At 33.2% G+C, this 18,101-nt stretch overlaps 1 protein-coding gene across 1 annotated transcript; it reads left to right on the forward strand.

Annotated features, from left to right (window-relative positions):
- Positions 1 to 713: 713 nt before the first annotated feature.
- On the forward strand, positions 714 to 16,787 carry LOC149774959 (uncharacterized). Its single transcript, XM_089944620.1, has 8 exons — positions 714 to 789; positions 2,431 to 2,446; positions 8,467 to 8,539; positions 10,426 to 10,502; positions 12,494 to 12,529; positions 13,078 to 13,125; positions 15,140 to 15,289; positions 16,640 to 16,787. The coding sequence occupies exons 1-8, from the start codon at positions 742 to 744 to the stop codon at positions 16,654 to 16,656; spliced, it is 465 nt and encodes a 154-aa protein (XP_089800746.1). The 5' UTR covers positions 714 to 741; the 3' UTR covers positions 16,657 to 16,787.
- The last annotated feature ends 1,314 nt before the right edge of the window (positions 16,788 to 18,101 follow it).

Below are 18,101 nucleotides of genomic sequence, written 5' to 3' on the forward strand. Positions count from 1 at the left end.
TATGAGGAAGCAAAACTTTACCCATTTTCGTTTACAATGCCAAAATTAACCCTATCTGCTCACAACTCATTACAGCTTATAATCGGTACTATCTGCAATACTGGAAGGTTCTTTGATATTTAGCAATCATTATGTAAATGGTTTTTAAGTCAATGTAAATTAGATTATTAACAGTCCATTCTAAACACAAGAGGTCAGTCTCAACTTAACGAAATTAAAAGAAAGGCATCTGAATGACTGCAAAGCCAAGCTAAAGTAATTAACTATATTAATATTAGCACTTAATGAATACAGGTACATGCACGCTGCTTGTTCATCTTTGAAAGAATTCTCTTTGAAGCTAATGTTTAGAAATTGGATGTTACAGTACAACTGTTAAGAATTGCCACCAGCATTTTTGGGGTTGGAACGAGACTTGCCATACGTTGATGAATGTCATTATTAAAACATTCTTTTCTTCACTCGGTTCTTTTGTACTCTACGAAGCATAAGAACACACTAACTTTCTGGAATCGACAATTCATTTTTTCTTGCTCTCTTTCCTCAATATGATGCATAAAAGTGCTTGAATGGCTTCTTTATGGCTAGAAAATGTGAGCTTATGGTTGAAAACATTTTCAAAGGAGAACATGCATAATGTCTTTACGGCCTTCCGCCATACTATCATATGAGAGATTAATTAAAATCAACTTCACTATAAAAGTTCAAGCGGATTAAGGGATTTTACAGACGTCGGAAATCATGGGTTATCTAGGTTACCTGGTCTTCACTTGCTTCGTCTTCTTAACGGTAGGTACAAAAGATGCAGACAAATGTGAATACGCGTAAACAAATAATTCTGTTTGCTATCCAGAATAATGGAGCGTCACGGAACACAGTTTTTAAGCAAAAGAATATGTTGCGGTGTTGCAGAATAAATAATTTAATGAAAAGATCACAATAACAACATTTATGAACCGTCGAAAGTTATTTGCTCTAACTGTAGCGATTTATTCACATATTTAAAAAATTAAGGCGCAAAAAAGCAATAAAAAGCTATAGTATGATGACATGGAATGAGGAAAATATGAATACCAATTAAAGTGGTCAGCCATAAATGTTGAATAATGAAACAGATGTACAGGTACTGACAAAGATGGCATTTGTCAAATAATCTAAAACACTTGCAATATCCAAACCAGTAACTAATGGTAGTGGATTTAAGTCCCCAATCTATTTTAAATGTTTTTTAAAATTCTTAAACGTGTTTGCGTTTATCTGTGATTTGCCTTTAATTAATAATATCAAACAAAACATATTTACCTGTGTTGATTAAAATAAAAAATAAATTTACTTTGTATATCTTCATGTACGCAGCAGTGACATCCTTTGCTTTATACTTTTGGTTAATAGTAAATGTATCCAAATGTTTGATAAAACAAAGCTGATCCAGAAAAATCCCACGCACCAGCATCTTAAATTTTAAGGCAGTTGTTATTTTTTATTATAAGGCAAATGTCTGCAGGTTAGAACATTGTTCTATATGAGTTCAAAGTGTGCTCTCACTTTTATAGGGGTTATGGGTTGTACCTAATATTTGACCATTCAGATAAACTTGGTATGTTCCTCCCACTAAATAACTTATATTTTTCAAAAATCAATGTTTGTTCTCCTTCAATAAATAATGTTGATCGACAGAAGTCTCTGACATTGTATTTAGAGATATTTGAAAATGTAAATATAACATAGTACAAAGTACATTGGTAATCATCATACCGGCTCTTCAACAACATATTGAATGTCCTAGAGCATTACAAATGCAAAGAAGTAAACAGTGAAACTTAGTTCGTTGGCTAGACTGTGGTTTTATTTAAAGCTGCTACCAGAAAACTGTTTTGCCTATAATGTGATGTTCGGGTGACTTTCGCTATTATGAATAGAAGCAGATTCATATCAAGACTCAAATATATCAACAGCTCTGAGTTGCAATACAAGTGGAACTTTTTTTATAGTTATTTCTGCGCTCCTTCGTAATGGATGATCTGACTATACAATATGAACTTACTGAGCGTAAAGCGGTTTCACGGGGAGTGATATTTGAAAGTTTAATTTAGATATCTTCTAGAGGACGATCTTCAGTAAAGAAATACCCAAAACAATGAATCAGTGATATTCTCAGAATTGTATACTTGATCAGGTCCCTTTGCTCACACACACACACACACACACGCACACACACCTATATATATGTATTTGTGTGTTTCTTATGTACATAATGTTTTGTACAGAGACGATATACAAACCAACATTTATTTCTTGTTTTTGTTTGTTTTGTTTTATTGGGTCTTTTTCTTTTCTTTTTTTTTTCTTGTTTTCCTTTAGCATGATATGTGTAAGACAAACTTGAAGAAAACCTGAAAAATACTTTTTCATCCTTCCGTTATATTTCAGGTCAGATCAGTTGAAGGTAAGAATGTAATAATTTGCTTGAAATGTGACTTGTTGCTTCTCAGTTTAATTTAACCTGCAAACTCTAACTTGTTTAAACGTATCATGTTGATAATATAACAATTTCTATAGTCTTAAATTAAAACGACATAAAAAATAAATGATATAAATAATGTTATAAGCTACAAAATAATATACAGTGCTATGATTCTTCTAGTCGTTAAAATTTCTGAAGAAGATACATGTCAATCCATTGTTTCCACTGTATTCAAATTTAATTTAAGCAAAGCTATGTACAAAAGAAAACTAAGATGAAAATAAATATGGTCCGTTAGCATTACAAGTTCAGTAACTTCAATAACTTCAGTATCTATTGTTAGAACATAACTGAATTAGTTACCGATAATAAACCATTTTAAATCTTAATGTATTATCACCAGATAGACTGGACAGTTCTATCATCTTCAAATTCCTTACTCTACGCTTCTTTTTAAAGAAGTGGTATATTGTATTTTGTATAGAACAATAAGAGCAAGGTTGCTTAACACAGTATATATCGGCGATGTTACAATGTTTTTCTCTCAGTTCTATAGATATGTGTATTGCAGTTTCCCATGTAAGAAGGTCATGTTGCATGCACCTATACAACTTATCAAATGGATTTTTATTATAGCGTCCTTTATCTGGATGGTCTAAGTATGGACAAATGTTATGGTCAATCACGCTGCACAATACAAGAATGCAAAGTCAGTTACCTGATATAAGACTCTATCCCGGGATATAGGTTATTTAAACAGAAATTGATGTTGGGAAATTACCTAGTCTATGTTACTAATATCAGTGAAAATCACCAAATTTTGAAGGGTGTATTCCATTTTGTGCCATTATTTTCATTAATTAATCGGAACACGACGTTGCTTTAGTAAAAACAAAAAACATAATTGTTAAAATCCCGTCGAGGAGAGGATTTGCATGATTTGCACATGACAATTTTGCGAATATCATAAAGATTTAGTCACCTGCAGATATTGATTTACCATACCTAAAGAGTAATGCGGATAGGATGGGTGAACGCGTAGGTACTTTTCGAGGTAGGCGAAGAATTATGTATACAGCAACGTTAAATGGATCACATTTTAACTCATCCTGACTGACATACTTTCTATCCAACTCACCTTGGCAGAAGCTTGCAAAATGATCAGTCTCGCGTAACTGGGAGTGTCCGTCTGTACACATCTTGTATTAAGTTCAATGTTAAAGATTTTGAGATTAAGCTCAGTGTTACAGTCTTTTGCTTTCTATCAAAAATAAAAACTCCGTATAACTCATGTAAATAATCCAACTGCACAGGACATAGTAATCATCCCACTGAAGTTAAAGCATAGGAAACTAAACTCTCTGATAGAATATATAATTTAGCCATGACAATTATATTGGGTTGGGGGAAAGTGACGTACAAATAAGCCAAATCGATCGATACAATTAGAATCGATTATATGTTTTTTTTCACATAAAAGAACGCTAGAATTTAATAATTCCGCCTAATAAAGAGACAAGTGCACAATGAAAGTGAGAATCAGTGAAAAGAAGTGAAACAAGATCTCATAGTCTTGGTTGCTTCTCTGCTCAAGATTTTCAATTCCAAATGGATGCAAGCTATGTAATATACAATTCAGGTAATAATAATCAACTAAATATACAATCACATATATGCTTAAACAATTCACTTTCATTCTTAACCAAAAGCTGCCTCACCCCTTTTCTTCCTTAGAACGAGCGCAAAATTGCTTTAACGATATATTATTATCATTAGGTAAACGATATGGGATTAGACACGAGTTATCTAATTCATTTTGGTCCTTTACGCTTGCGCATGTTTAATTTATCAGCCATGAATTGCTTGTAATTTATAACAATGTGGATACAAGGTCTGTCATTTTTGTATCTATTTGTCACCTATAAAAAGTAAGGATGTCTTTAGAAGGCTGACAAGTGTTACAGCTAAAGTGTAACTTATTTGAACAGTAGCCGCCAGTTTTTGGAGCACTGCTTAGATGTGGAAGGCTTGACGTAACACTTTATGTTTGGAAATGGCAATACAAAATGCCAGCATTCGAAGTCCCTGTGTTCAATTATATAACTCTTTTGCAAGATAATATGTTTAATTAAAACAAAAGTCAAATAAATAGAAGTTACCGATCACTACGTTAGCAATTCACATAAACGGTCATTCACCTTTTACCGTAGGGACTAGAAAATAAATTATGAAATGATCTATGGAAAAAACATGAAAATGACAACTGTGAAAATAACAAAGAAGATTTGCATGGAAAAAACACGAAAATGACAACTGCGAAAACGACAAATAGTATTTGCATTACATATGCACAATTGGAAGAATCTAAAAAAATGTCATGAAATATAAATAGTTAGGCAAATATTTTTATCGAAAGACATATTGCACTATAGTTAGATATGGTTTAGTTAAAAACTTTGCAAGAAAGATAAAGGTCAGTTTTGTTTAATGAGTTTCAAGTCCAAATCTGCAAACATGTTCCCGTTGTAAATTCCGATACATGCAACTACACCATTTAAAATCTTTTCAACGTTTGCCTTCACCTAAATACCCTCAGAAGAAATTAACTTCAATACGCTTATATATGGAGGAAAATAATTCAATGAAGTGGAGTTCTGGGATTAAATTTGTTTTCAAATCGGGCACGAAATATTTTCAATAAATCTAGTTTCAGTAGCAGACAAATACCTCATTAATCAAAATAAATGAACAAATTCAAGTTTATGTCATTCTAAAGTACCAAACTAAAACAGACGAACAGATGGAATGGGAACATTTAAGCCAGATGTGTGACTTAAGAAACACCTTGCACAGCTAATATTTAAGTTTGATAAATATGCAATAAACCGCAGCATAAGTTTCAAACGATATGTGACAATACATTATAAAAGGAGTGATCACATAAATAAATAGGTATGTAACGAAATTAGTGACGAAATTCATTTGTGATTTGAATCTAAATAGCAGCAGAGAGGGTGAACATACCTTTTAGTGGAGCGTCTCTTTAGTGAAACAGAAAGTTTCCTACGAAAATGAAAAATATAAGGTCAATAACGCCAAACAGAAGCCTCTAAATGGCCGAGAGTTTCTCTAATTGGGTTCGTTTATTTTGTTACTGATTTTTTTGTCGTTAGTGTTTTTTGAAAAGTATGCACGTTCGTTTACCCGCGTGACGTTTAATTGAGGTCGCACCCTCTCAGCTGCTGTAGTCTTTCATTATTATATCAGTCTCTCATCCAAACATTTTATCAAGACTTATACGAGATCGTGATCGAGGATCATGTAAATTTATCGTGATAAATCCGTGTGCTTTTTAACAGAAATTTCTAAATCTAATCATGTACATGTCCCCACTACACCAAGTTTGATGAATATTTCGCAGAATATGTGTATCAACTCCATTAAACACAACTAAAATATTACAGGTATCTCTGATCACTTTAGGTATATGTGTATACTGTTGAGTAACATAAATCACGTGTTATTTTTATGTCTGCCTCAAGAAAATATCCGAGCTGGATTTGATTGTTTGTTCAGTATTACATCATCCTATACTACAAGATTATTAATAAATCCATCGAGGTCATCTGCAGACGGGGTTTCATCAATATCGGTGATAAAATCAATAATATCACTGCAGTCCTCGTCTAACAATTTTGCGTTTTCATCAAAATCTTTAATTACTTCGTTGCATCGCTGATCATCAGCTGACGGAGATACTAAATACAACTTATCCCATTTGAGTCATCTCATTATCATATTAAGTAATAATTACGTCTTACCAGACGCAGATGGACCTATGATAATTGCTCTGATATAATTTGCTAACGTTGGATGATGTTTTACTGGTTCATGCTTTCGTGTCGGTGAGAAATCAATGACATCCATGTTGTAAAAATATAATAAATAATATGAATCTATATTGTGTAAAATGTAGAGCATCCACTCACACAAGTCGATTAACAACAATAATAATAAAAATTAAAAGCGTGCACTTACAGGTAAATGTGTAAAATGTGGTACAAAAATGTAAATTTATTTCTATCAGTAATAAAATTACTGGCGGTGGTGATATCGCAGTTTCATTAGGAAAATTACCAGGAACTCCATGGGCGAAATGCCCAGGAGAAAAACATCTTCCTGGATACAATTATTGCGGTATTGGAACTATACTTGATATTCGACTTGATAACCAAAATCAACACAGACCTGGTGAATATCCGATAAACAAAATTGACGACGCGTGTCATGTTCATGATGTAACTTATAAAAGTAATGATTTACAACAAAGACATCGCAGATGTCAAGTTGATTCATTCGTTAAATTCTATTAAAAAATCTTTTACAGAATCATTAGCTACTTGATTAGTAAGATCTGCGATGAAAGGTAAATTATTATTTGGAGATGGTAATTAATCAACCGATTATTAAAATAATGGAATCGGTTTATTATAGCCCAAGAGGATATTGAAAAGGTAGAGCAGCGATTAGTAACTTGCTGATGCAGCAAATGTTACACGCTCTGTTGCTGCAAATTGGTTAGTACGACAGGCAATATGGAAAATTTACCAACCACCACCTAAACAAATTCAATACGCACATTTTGATGTCAGCAAAACTAATGAAGTTCATCAAGCAGATATTTATTTCTTTAACACATGATACTATTAAAATTGGTAGATGTCAATTAATATACAAATATGCCCCAACTGTCGTTGACGGTGCAAGTAAATATAAAGAAGCGGAACCGCTATCAACTAAAACAGCGGCTGAAGTTATATCTGCTTTTGAAAGAATTTATCAACGAGGATCCAGACCACAAGGTGGTCTACGATGGCCACAACTATTACAGGTTGATCCTGGCAAAGAATTTCTTGGTGCAGTATCATCTCTGATGAAAACACATAATGTCAAAATCAGACGAGGACATACCGCAATTCATCTTGATCAGGCAGTTGTTGAACGATTTAATCTAACACTTGCTGAGCGGTTATTTGAAAATAAGTCAGAAAGATAAGAGATCTCGTGAATGGGTTGTAAGATTACCAAGTGTAATAGCTGCATGAAATAATAAAATTACGCGCACAATTTCTATGAAACCCATCAATGCGATCACAAATAAAACATATACCAATGCAACGACATGACTTTTCAAAACAACCAGTACTAGGTAATGTGACTATTCGATAATTATATGAAGATGGTGAACTTGAAGGTGGTAAAAAAAAAGAGCGACTGATCCTATTTGGAGTATTACGACACATAAAATTTCCGACGTAGTAAGATCCACGGATAGACGTGCAATATACAGATTAGATTCAGGTGCTCCTCAGCGTGGATTTGTACGTGAACAATTACAAGTAATTCATGAAGATACACGATTACCACCGCAGGAACTAAAACAATATCATTTAATACAAGATTTTGTTTCCTCCTTGACTCTGTCAAACTCTCGGTGGAATAGAGGCTTTGGTTTGGCGTTATTGACCTTATATTTTTCATTTTCGTAGAAAGCTTTAATATTTCAAAGATGAGGTTCCAGCAAAAGGTCTGTTCACCCTCTCTGCTGCTGAAATTGTTCACAGTGTATCATATTTATTATATAAAGCTTGAACATGTTGCAGAACTCCTGAAGTTGTTGACGAGTTCTAAATCTACTTGTTATAAGAAATAAACTGAAGAAAATCGTGACCAAAATCTGTGGGTACCTATCTCTAAAATGCCTACAGATCTTACTTTTCAGAAAGGACATGCAGCCGCCCATATTAATTAGTTTTTAAGCAAGAACTATAGCTCTTCCAGCTATTTTCAGAATGACTCACAAATGATTAAACAAATTATTTGATATATCGGACTGTATTGTTTTCATCCATTAACCAAATCATAACATATACGATTTTATTGCTTACTAATATTTAAACTGTTTTGAACAAAACAATAACTTGATTTATTTATTTATTTAGCTCAAAGTTTAAGAACAACATGTCCTTATCCAGCCTGTCCGACATGTGGCTACAACTATCTTCATACTTACAGGTATGTTGATCATTAAAATGCACATCCTTGCACACAAAACAAATAAATTAAAAGAAAAAAGAACAGACCAGTATATAACAGCATTTACACTGTTAATACATTGTTGGGCAATTGCGGTTAAAATTCAAATGCGTAAATTGTTGCCTACGTTACGATGAACTCGTACTCCGATTATTAACAAAACCATATGTTGCATCTTTTTCCTACTCTTAATTAAACTATATAAAACAAACACTCTGAATTAATCCGCAAAGTACATTGGCAAAACCAGCTCCTGTTAAAGAGCAGCAAAGCCTTATTAAGCTCATTTCCTAACTTTTAACGTTTCAACTAATTCTCAATAATTCCATGAAAGTTGGTAATATTATTAAGGAGTTTGAAAGAGAAAACTTATATTGGCACATATTAATGTACAACTTTTGGAATATTACATAGGTAAGTTCATTTCAATCCACCCCATCCTACTTACATAATGCTCCCTCTCCCAAAATCTTTTATTTGACATGGTGGTATATATAGTTCGACTTATCAACTTAAACTAAACAACTCGCACTTCTGCTCCACTGTGACGTATATGTATTTACACGTGTCATATTTGCCATAATGTCTTTACTTTGTGTAACGAGCGTCTCTTTAACATTTCAATCTTTTGTCTTGACACTTTGGAAAGTTGATGTTGAGATACTGGGAATATCCGTGATGCTTTGCTATAATGATTTTGTTCGTTTCTTAAATTGAAAAAAAAATCGCCATTTTGCCAATGGGAATTGGGCACATATTGTTGACAAAACTGATATGTGGTTCGATTGACTTACTTTTCAATGGCATCTACTTAACTTGAACACCGATAAAACCGGAATTATGTAGTGGTTATGAGTACAATATGGTCTAGGATATCGTTATGTTACAATCACGTACGTAATTCTTATGTTATAGGTTAATAATGAGCATTTGCCAGATGCCAAAAATAATGAAACAAATCAAATGCATTGTATCTAATATACGTTAATTATTCACGTAGACCATATTTGTATTTCAAAAGCCGATTAATTCGGTATGTATGTCGGAATCACCGACAAACATTCTAAGCACAAAGTCATTAGAAAGAATATTAAATTCTTCATATGCTATTATTAGAAAACGTGATGATGTTTGCGACAGGTAATCTTGAGATTATTTCAAGAAAAAGGAAATGTGATTTGATCGATATTTTATGTAGTAATGTATATATTAGAAATATTTTAGCGAATGAATCATGCACTTAGAATTAGCTAAAATGTATGTATTTAAATTAGATGTTTTTTGTGTGTGCGTGTGTTTTGTGTGTAACTTCCTGCCTATCCATGCAAGATTATTGATTGATTACTCAGCGATCAAAATCCATGCAATATTAGGACAACACATGTACCTCCTAGTTATATTAAATTATCTAAATGATACGAAATTCTCTATTATACGCAGAATCACTGTTGACCTGATAAGCATGTGCTGAATCACTGTTGACCTGATAAGCATGTGCTTGTTAACTATTTACTGGATCATCCCTTTCCTGACTTTTGGCTCAGATGTGGAAAGCATACATTTATAGTTTGCTTGCAGTCAATTGCAGGATAAACATTATACACACTGTAGATAAGAAGTGACAGGCGAGTCTACGAATGACACAGATACATAATTGTCATACTCTACTTGTAGTACAAAATTATCAAAGAAATGAACATTTGAACTATTCCATACTTTGTTTTGCACTTCATCTTGAATATTATTGTTTTCATCTGATAACACACTCACAACTGAAAACGTATTCGGCAATTAGTATGCATGTATGTAAAGAGCATTATGTCAATGCCTATGAATGTATTTCTCTATATGTAAATTCTCTTCAGGACCGATTATAGAGGTTGTCAAGAATGCTACTGTGAGTGGATACCAACAACGAGCTATCCAAGTACGTTTATTACAGGTACTGAAATATTATTTTTTAACAATACCAATACACATTTTTGTTTTCATGAAACCGACAGCATTTATACTACCTGGAATTAGTCTCGCCGAGATTGTATATGATTCAAACAAAACCCATCTGCTAGTGTCGAGGCTAAATTTGATTCCGTCAAGACTCATCACGTAATGTCGAGGTTGAACATAATACCATCAAAACTCATCCAGTTGTGAATGTTGACAAACATTTAACTACAATACGCACACATTATTTTAGTTTCATATTGGTTTAAATATGTAGTCAAATTTTAAAATTTGCTCAACAAATAGCCATAACAATATCGAATAAAACATTATGTAAGGTATATACAGATTATTAAAGCATGTTGTCCTTTATTGGAGACTTATGCGTTGAAACAGTACACTTTATCTAACACATGTTTCATTTGTCAGTTATGCTTCAATATGGTAGAGGAAAAACTAGTAAAACCATAAATTTGAAATGTATACGTTATTCAGATACATTTTCGTTATCCACGCATATTCTTAAAACTGGATGGAGAGAATTCTTCACTTGAAAGAAAACAAATAATCTTGCTCTCGTCAAAATTGTCAAGTTTCTTAAACTTACGATGCCTTCATAATGATACGGAAATATTATGCTTCTGTGTGTCACTTAAATTCGGTTGAAATAACCTATCTGCCTGGTACATATGATATACAAAGGAGATATCTGGCTCCTTCGAAAATCGATATCGCCAACTATTTAAATGAAAACACCAATGAACGAAGAAGGCAGTAATTGACAGGTATCAGAGATGAAAGATTAATATTCAAATATGCAAAAAAGCACCACATTCGTTTGATGAAAGTAACTTTCAACATTTCAATGTCTCTGATGGGCAGCGCAGTACCTTTCTTAGTCATATGTCTGTGTCCTAGCTAGAAATTTTATATAAGGGATAAATCTCAGCTAAAAGCAGGCATCCGAAGGGTAGGGTAAAGATGGCACCGATAATATCTAAATTGGTGATTGCTATCGTGAAAACATAGAGCATATCTTGCGAATAAAATGTTTCATAACATGTTGAATGAGTAAGACGCATCTTATATATGTCAGAACTACGAGGTTTTTGCAGATATTTATTTGACTTTCAAGGCGACTAATTAACAAAAGGAATAGCATTTGTGTTATTATCATTTGTTCCATATTTGCTTCCTTAATAGCATAATGCTTGATTGACAGTCAGAATATAATACAAATAATGAAACGAAATAGTGCATGCAATTAGGACACCTCGTGGCGTTTTGGTTTTGGCCTACATCGATTACGGAAATACTTCGATGGAGTGATACATTACGTCGGACAACTGTCAGAAGCTAAAATATCCTGGCAGAACAGAATCATGTCAGAAGCATTTTCGTCCCTTATTGGTATTATCTGCACAAGTTCAATAAAAGAAAGTTCTCAGAATAAAGAATGTTTCTGCTAAGGAAAAGTTGGTTGAATTGATTATCCTTGATGAAGTTTATCACATAATGTGATGCGCACGCGGCGTCAATTTTACCAAATGACGTCGCGTGCACATCATACACTAGCACAAGGTACATGTATATGTAATTTCCGCCTCTGTAGCATTTCAAAGTGATTTTATGATCATTGGCGCACAGGCTCGAACATTTTCTGATTTGAAGTTTATGTACTGTGGAGTGAGGTTCTCTGGTATGGAAAAGGTCATTGAATGTCATCATGCCGCCTTAATGGAATATTTAGTATGTATTGGTAACGTGATAATAGCATAACCCGTATAGTTTTATAAACAGGTTTAGCACGATAGAAACAAGTTCGAAATATTACATAACACAGTACTTGAAATCTTAGTATACAGTATAGTGTCACTTCACAAAACTAAAAACTTCGACATATTCGAAATTGAGCTAGATGTGATTAAACTGTAACGTGTGCGAGTTTCGCTTTATTATTTTCTTTCAATGCAATCCTGTTTATTGCAGGAGCACAAGTAGCTGCGGGACAAGGAGTTGCTGTAGGTCAGTGATATTTCTAATCAAGCTATGTCATTTACGTAGTCTCCTCACCTGATACAGACATTGAAAGGAAAGTGAATATATATATATATATATATATATATATATATATATATATATATATATATATATATATATATGTGTGTGTGTGTGTGTGTGTGTGTGTGTGCCTGGACAGTTCGACGGTGTGCCTATCATAATGTACATGGAGAATATAAATGATAGGGATATGGGGGTTTTCCATTTGATTTTTCTCTCTTCCTCTCGAGTCATGTAGTTATATTGTAATTCATAGGAATTTGAACGGGGTTGTCTGATGGCTAGAATATGTGTATTGTAGTATTAAATGTGGAGGGAAATTTTGTTTGGTATAATCAGAAGTTTTCGCATAGAACAGTTCTTACTGAAATTAGCAGTACCTCAGATTTACACCTAAAGTGAGTGTCATTTACATCAAGGTTTCGTAATGGAATCTATATTAAATATGCAACTCTTATAATATAGAAAGAATGTGCGGGTACTAATTTCAGTTTCTATTTGAATTTTCGAAGGATACTATTCTACAGCAAGCTGGGATCCTCATCCGGCAAGCTACTGGAGTAAGTAAATTAATTTCCTCTTGTCATTTGTCCGTCTTTCTTTCACGCTGTAATTAATGATTAAACTTGACAAGAAAATAAGCTCAGCAGGGGTCATGTATGTGGGCATGCAAACTAGTATAATTCGCGGTAAGTACGAGTCTTTGTAAACAACATAACCGACTCGGAATGGAACGTATCCCATTCGCTTTTAAGTACTTTTAAAATGGAATATATACAAGCAAACGGAATCAATCAGAGACCTGGGTGGAAAGTTGTTCTGAGGCGGTGGATTGTTATCATTGTAAAATTAAACATAGTTTCCATGCATAACAAAATATTTCAAGCACTTGTGTCTCTGTACAAAAATATCACACAACACGAAAATGATCTTATACCTATAAACCTTCATACTCTTGATATGTAAATCGCATGTGATATTTAATCCAGAACTTCATAAGTCGGAAGACATTTATGCAGCATCCGTGTAAGTTACAAAATTCACTCTAACATCCTTTTCATTTTATTACGTGCGTCAAACACTAAAAACTGTCTAATACTGAATGATATAGAATATAAGATTTATACAGTGTGCTTGTATGTTTAATAAAATCTACTTAATTCTGATCCGCATAATTAAGAGGTACTTTAAATATTTTATTCCAAGGTCAAATTGATCTGTCAATGAAATGTACACTGGATGGGTAAATAAATTGTCAGATGAGATCCCTGACACTGCATTAGCGGACGTGGCACTCATGCTTGCATCTATCGTAGTGAGCAACAGGCTATGAGGTAACATATAAGCCAGAGATTAAAGAGGAATACATTATTCATGGAATATTTTCTACACAAATATTAGATGCTTTATGCGAAATAATTTAAAAAGCATTGTAATAATAATAATAATAATAATAATAATAATATTATTATTATTATTATTATTATTATTATTATTATTATTTTGGAACTTTTAAAAAATGCAGTTTACATAAAAAAATTGGACACTAATTTCTGAATTTAGTTTTTAAATTTAGGCTTGTGTTAAGAATGCAGTTAAGGTAGTTTTCTCGCCTTTGTTCTTAACCTGTGGGACTACATGTGTACCTTCATGGAATGGTTTTATGTTCCTATTTTGTGGGTATGTGTTGCTTATTATTTGTTAGAACAAACTTCTAGTCAGCACTGTATAGCCAGTATTGTACTTTGGAATACCCTTATCCACGAATATTAAGATGCATGTCATAATTAATACAAGCATTCGATGGCTGGGAATGTCCTTCTCCCGCAGCATGCGGCAACTTGCCCAGTGTGCTGGATAAAAGCCAAGAATATCAAGAAATACGAATAATGTTTATTCTTATGTACACGTTTATTGAAATCTTAGGTTGGAGAGAAGAAGGTCCCTGCCGTAAGTTTCTTGACCGCTTTAAAGAATATACGCTCACAGCGTGTATGGACAAAATATGTATTTGTATTTATATGTTTCCAAATTTCACCTGATGCTGCAATGTGCAATAAGAAGGATACATAACTAAATATCGATATTTCAAGATCGATATTTCAAAGTACAGAACATGTCATACAGCTTTACAGTATGTCAAGTTTGGATAAGTTGTCTGATTGGATTATCATTGGAAAGAATGTAAAGTTTTTGATAAATTTGACTTTCATTAGTTGATGTGGATGCTATGAAATAAGATATATAATATGCAACATTTATATTTTAGAGAAAGAGAGAGGAACAATAACATGAATGAGTATTGAATATTGTTTTGCGATTAAACCTAAAGCGATTTAATCAGCGCGAGACAAGAACTTCGGTAATTTTCTTCCTTTCCATCTGAAATACCTCGAGACATACGCCATACACTTTTACTGTGAAGACAGCGGCAGTTGGGCAAGTAATAGACTGAGGACGGGCATTAGAGCTACTCCAATGCAAATGTGTATTATACGGTAACCTGAAGAAGTGAAATCAACATACATTCATGCACACAAGTTCGCAGCTATTTGTTTTCCTTTTTATTTGGAGGTATGTCCAGGAGTAGCCTGTTGTCTATTCTCCTTAACCTGAAACAAGAGGCACAGAGTCTGATAGACACCGCCAAGAACACCTATGACCATGTCCTCCACAGCGTAATCGTTAATGACGTAAGGAAGCGACGAGAAGCTGCCTTGGAAGGTAGTTATTTGAACCTCTTTTCTATCCTCAATATCAAAAATAGACAGTAAACATCATCAAAATGTTGAATACGTTGTTTTTTCTTCTGGGAACCATCATTTATCGAAATGCTTAATTATTCTGCATTAAATGCAAAACATTTCAACTATTTGAATAATTACCTGTCACCATCCTTCTATATATAAATCTTTAGAAGAAATTTATATCCGGCGTTTCTTAAGTGAGACCTAAGCAGGTCTTCATTAACAGTTGATACGAAGAATAACGTATTTATATATTTAGATTAACTTATTTAGTTATTTATGTTTAATCTTACATAGACACGTACAGATTTCAGACAATATTTATTTATTTAATTTTTTCTAATTGGTGTTACTGGATAACCTCTGTAACTCAATGCTTGCTCACAAGCTGGTCGCTTATATCGTGAGTTTTCACTTCAATATAACAAGAAGTCTCAAAGTATTCCATATCGAAACAGAATACAAATTCATACGAGCCATTGTATTAAGATGCATGTCATAATTAAGACAAGCATTCGATGGCTGGGAAATGTCCTTCTCCTGCAGCATGGGACAACTTACAAAAGGTTGAAATTTCCTCAAACATTAGTAGGCTTATTCTAAGCAGTCTCATAAAGCGATATCGGATACATTCCATATCCGTTAGGGTCATAGATATCCGACATCGAATATAATTATAGCATTTACTATAAATAATATATAAGGGAATTTGGGAGAAAACAATATATTCTACTTACTTTTTTGCATCAACATACGAAATTTTGTATTAATGAAACAAGACAATACATGACATGGTTTTGTATGCATAGAGTTTACAGAAGATCAATCATACTTTCTATACAGTGTCCAGTAAAATATATGTTGTAAAAATATAAATGATAAAATAAATAAAAGCTTTCGAAATATAAACTCTTCCAATGAAAAGAAAACAGTCAGTTTAGGAGATAAGTTAAATTTAGTATAAAAAGGATATTTAAAGGTAATAAATAAAATCTATAGAGTGTATGGTGAAATAAATTTATATAACGGAATTCTTTTTAAAACAAAACTCAACGTGCTGAAGTTAGATCATAAAAAGCCTTTAAATCGAGTTGTCACATCCAAATGAATAATACTCGCAGGGTGTAAATTCGATACATATGTGCTATAGTTAGTTATACCCTTTCAACATTCAACTTCTAATACTAAAACTGTTCGCAAAGACCAGACAGATTCAAAAGATAGTCACTGATTCGAAATAGTCTAACATCATCACGAACTGTTCATTTTACTTGATTTCTTGTGTAGTATATGTCTATCCATTTGAAATGTTAAATCTTTTTTCCAGCAGACAATGAAAAGTAATTGGCCAACAAGTGATAGAAATCGGAAGAGATGTATTATCACGTAACCAGCCATCACAACACAATACAAAACAACACATCACAAAACATAAAGATACTACACAGTTATCAGCGTATGCAATATTTTTGACCAAAAAATATCTAAGCTCGTGGCCTTATTATCTGTTTTCAATGATAGTTTGGCATTGTTATTAATGTGTAGATGAATAAAGTATCTTTATCAAGACGTGCACTTATATCTATTTTATTCCCTTTCCATTAAGAAAATATACGAACGAAGTGTCACTGGCTGTCACATTTTATGCAGAAGAAAGCAAAATTTTAGAAAGAGAAAATTAGGTCTATGATAGAACGTGATGAATCAATACTTTCAAATGATGTTCTTATTTATATTACTATAACGCAAGATACTATTCGACCTAAAAAAGACAATGGAGTCGAAGATAAAGGGAAATCAGTGTATCGTGTCCATCTGTGCCTTGGTCTTATAGCATGTCCTGGTGTGCTCTGATGTTATATTAAGCATTAGGTCCGGGTTATAACGCCTTTGTGTACAAATTCATACTGAACCTATGATGTCTGAGCCAAATCATCACTAAGCATGCCTGGATGTCAGACTAGGTTTGTATCAGTTTGTTTTACACAATTAAAGCTGACTATGTTTTCTGGATAAACTTTGAAGCTCCGTCACAAAATCATTCCCTGAGATGATTTCCAGGCCAGATGCCAGATCTTTTAGGGGAGAAAATATTTAGCGATGAGAATGTTATTATCTTTTGAGGCCACATGTTTATAGGGTTCGCTCGTCCATGACTTGTATGTATGTATGTATGTATCTATGCATGTGTGTGTGTATGTATGCATGTATGTATGTATGTATGTGTGTGTATGTGTGTGTATGTATGTATGTATGTATGTATGTATGTATGTATGTATGTATGCATGTGTGTGTATGTGTATGTATGTATGTATGCATGTATGTATGTGTGTGTGTAGGTAGGTAGGTATGTGTGTGTGTGTGTGTGTGTGTGTATGTATTTATGCATGTATGTATGTATGTATGTATGTATGTGTGTGTGTATGTATGCGCGTCGATGGGCACCTGAAAACAATAACTGTGATACGGTGCTAATTAAAAAGGTTCTAAAAATTTTAAATTAAAAATTGCACAAAACTTTAAAAATATAAGGCCTTCCAAATTAAACGTAAACATGATGTGCAATAATAAGATAATACAATTCTCATCTTATGTGAAGGTAGTCTATTTAATTTCGATTTCAAATACAGAATGAACTAAGCACATGAAAAGAGTTACCTTTCCAACAAATCGCCTAGTTTAATCAGATTCCGAAAATTGTATAAATAATAGCAACATGTAAACCAGTCAATAACGTTAATTTACAGTGCTTAGCTTCATGAAGTAAGCAACATTCTGGTCAAAACAAA

Source organism: Sinohyriopsis cumingii, unplaced genomic scaffold (assembly GCF_028554795.1).
Source record: "Sinohyriopsis cumingii isolate HCF-2022 unplaced genomic scaffold, ASM2855479v2 utg000066l, whole genome shotgun sequence".
NCBI lineage: Eukaryota > Metazoa > Mollusca > Bivalvia > Unionida > Unionidae > Sinohyriopsis > Sinohyriopsis cumingii.

Bases quoted from the DNA above. Each gene is read 5' to 3' on its own strand.
- LOC149774959 (XM_089944620.1), top strand. From the start codon at position 742: ATGGGTTATCTAGGTTACCTGGTCTTCACTTGCTTCGTCTTCTTAACG. The intron at 8,540-10,425 runs GTATGTTGATCA...AATTCTCTTCAG, and splicing joins AACTATCTTCATACTTACAG to GACCGATTATAGAGGTTGTC. The intron at 10,503-12,493 runs GTACTGAAATAT...TGTTTATTGCAG, and splicing joins TCCAAGTACGTTTATTACAG to GAGCACAAGTAGCTGCGGGA.